At 42.3% G+C, this 2,123-nt stretch overlaps 1 protein-coding gene across 1 annotated transcript; it reads left to right on the forward strand.

The window, feature by feature from the left end:
• The first annotated feature begins 490 nt into the window (after positions 1-490).
• On the forward strand, positions 491-1,906 carry LOC113063769 (uncharacterized). The gene has a single exon (XM_026234092.1). The coding sequence runs from the start codon at positions 579-581 to the stop codon at positions 1,560-1,562; it is 984 nt and encodes a 327-aa protein (XP_026089877.1). The 5' UTR covers positions 491-578; the 3' UTR covers positions 1,563-1,906.
• The last annotated feature ends 217 nt before the right edge of the window (positions 1,907-2,123 follow it).

The raw sequence follows: 2,123 nt of genomic DNA on the forward strand, positions 1-2,123 counted from the left end.
CCACGCCTGGAGTTATGTGCAGCGGTGCTTGCTGTTGAGCTGATGGAACTTATAAAGGAAGAAATTGACATAGAGTTCCACAATATCCAGTTCTATACTGACAGTCGCATAGTGCTCGGCTACATTCACAATGTAACACGCCGATTCTACATGTACGTGGCTAACAGAGTTGCACGCATAAGAAAAACCACAGAACCTAGTCAATGGCATTACGTCTGTTCTGAACAGAACCCAGCAGATCATGCCACCAGGTTTGTGGCAGCAGCCCACTTACCCCTTACCAACTGGTTCTCAGGTCCAGAGTTCCTTAGGGAATGTGACCCTATAGGATGTAGTTTAGGAGAGTCATATGGACTTGTAAAAGCAGAAGAGGATGTTGAAATTCGCCCCCAAGTGAACACACTGGCAACTAACGTCAAAGAGGACTTACTAGGCTCAAGCAGATTTGAACGTTTCTCAAGCTGGAGATCCTTGGTGAGAGCTATTGCTACTCTGACGCAGGAGTGCTGGATTGTGGCAAAAAATCTGTTTCAAATATCATCCACAAATGTGTGCTGTGCAAGAAACTGAGAGGTAAAATGGAGAGTCAGAAGATGTCGGCTTTGCCCTCAGATAGAGTTTCTGTAGATCCACCTTTCACACACACAGGTCTTGATGTTTTTGGACCATTCACTGTGGCGACACGTAAGACAAGAGGGCATAACGCTGAGAACAAGCGATGGGCTGTCATATTCAGTTGCTTAAATACCAGAGCAGTTCACTTAGAGGTTGTGGAGTCTCTATCAGCGTCAAGCTTTATATGTGCATTGCGACGCTTCTTGGCTGTCAGAGGACCAGTGAAGCACTTTCGTTCTGACAGGGGGACAAATTTCGTTGGAGCAGTCAAGGAACTCCAAATTGACAGTAGCGACTCAGAGTTGAAAGGCTTCTTGCAGAATCAAGGTTGCACGTGGACCTTTAATGCTCCACATTCCTCCCATATGGGAGGAGTGTGGGAAAGAATGATCGGGATTGCCAGACGTATTTTGGAGGCTCTCTTGATGAAAACTCCCACAAGACTCACGCATGAGGTCTTAACAACTTTAATGGCAGAAGTCATGGCCATCATGAATTCCAGACCCTTAACCCCAATTTCATCAGATACGGGCATGCCCCAAGTGCTTTCACCAGCAATGCTCTTAACTCAGAAGGCGAGTGTTGCTCCAGCTCCTCCAGGAAATTTTAAGATAGGGCAACTGCACAAAAATCAGTGGCATCAAGTCCAGATGTTGGCTGATTCATTCTGGAAGCGATGGAAGCAGGAGTACTTGTCTACCTTGCAACCCAGGAGAAAATGGACAGAGGAGAGAGAGAGTATTCAGGAAGGAGACATTGTTCTGTTGAAGGATGGGGAAGCTAAGCGCAGTGAGTGGCCAATTGGTCTCATAGCAAAGACTATAGCCTCATCTGATGGAAAAATTCATAAGGTTATGGTGAAGACTGCTAAGCAGGGGGTATTCAGAGAGTACTTAAGACCTATATGTGATGTTGTCTTACTTTTGTCAAATAATCGGAATGCATAGTGGTATAACACAAGTTATACCAGGCGGGGAGTGTTCTGTGCAGTATTAGTTTTTTCTTTAGTTTCATTTTGGTTTGTATAAGTAGTTCATGTGTGACACCTTGTGGTGAAAATCGTTATTACAATACTCAGTAGAACGCAACAGGAAGCTCGTAAAACAATAGAAGAAGAGTCGTTTTCTGTGATCTGCGATTTAGATGCTGTCTAATCCTTGGAGTAGATACGACCGTAAGTTATAAATTTCATATTGAAAATAACTGCAATAATGTTGTGTTAATTTAATTAAAAGCTGGTCGTTATCAAGATGTTTAGAGATTGATGTTTGATTCTGAAATATAGCGTGATCTGACGGCTAATATGCTAATAAGGTTGCATAGTCGCATTTTTCTTCAAAGAAATAATTCGGTTGTTTATTTTGTTGTTTAATTCTGTAGATGTTTGTGAATGTGAAAATGTCCATGCTATTTTGTAAATCATTTTGTAATTTGTATTTTTGTGTTTCTTTCAGTTTTACAGTAAAGTAAAGTGTGCATCACATAAGCACAACGAAGAACGTGTGATG

Source organism: Carassius auratus, chromosome 4 (assembly GCF_003368295.1).
Source record: "Carassius auratus strain Wakin chromosome 4, ASM336829v1, whole genome shotgun sequence".
In the NCBI taxonomy this organism is placed as follows: Eukaryota; Metazoa; Chordata; class Actinopteri; order Cypriniformes; family Cyprinidae; genus Carassius; species Carassius auratus.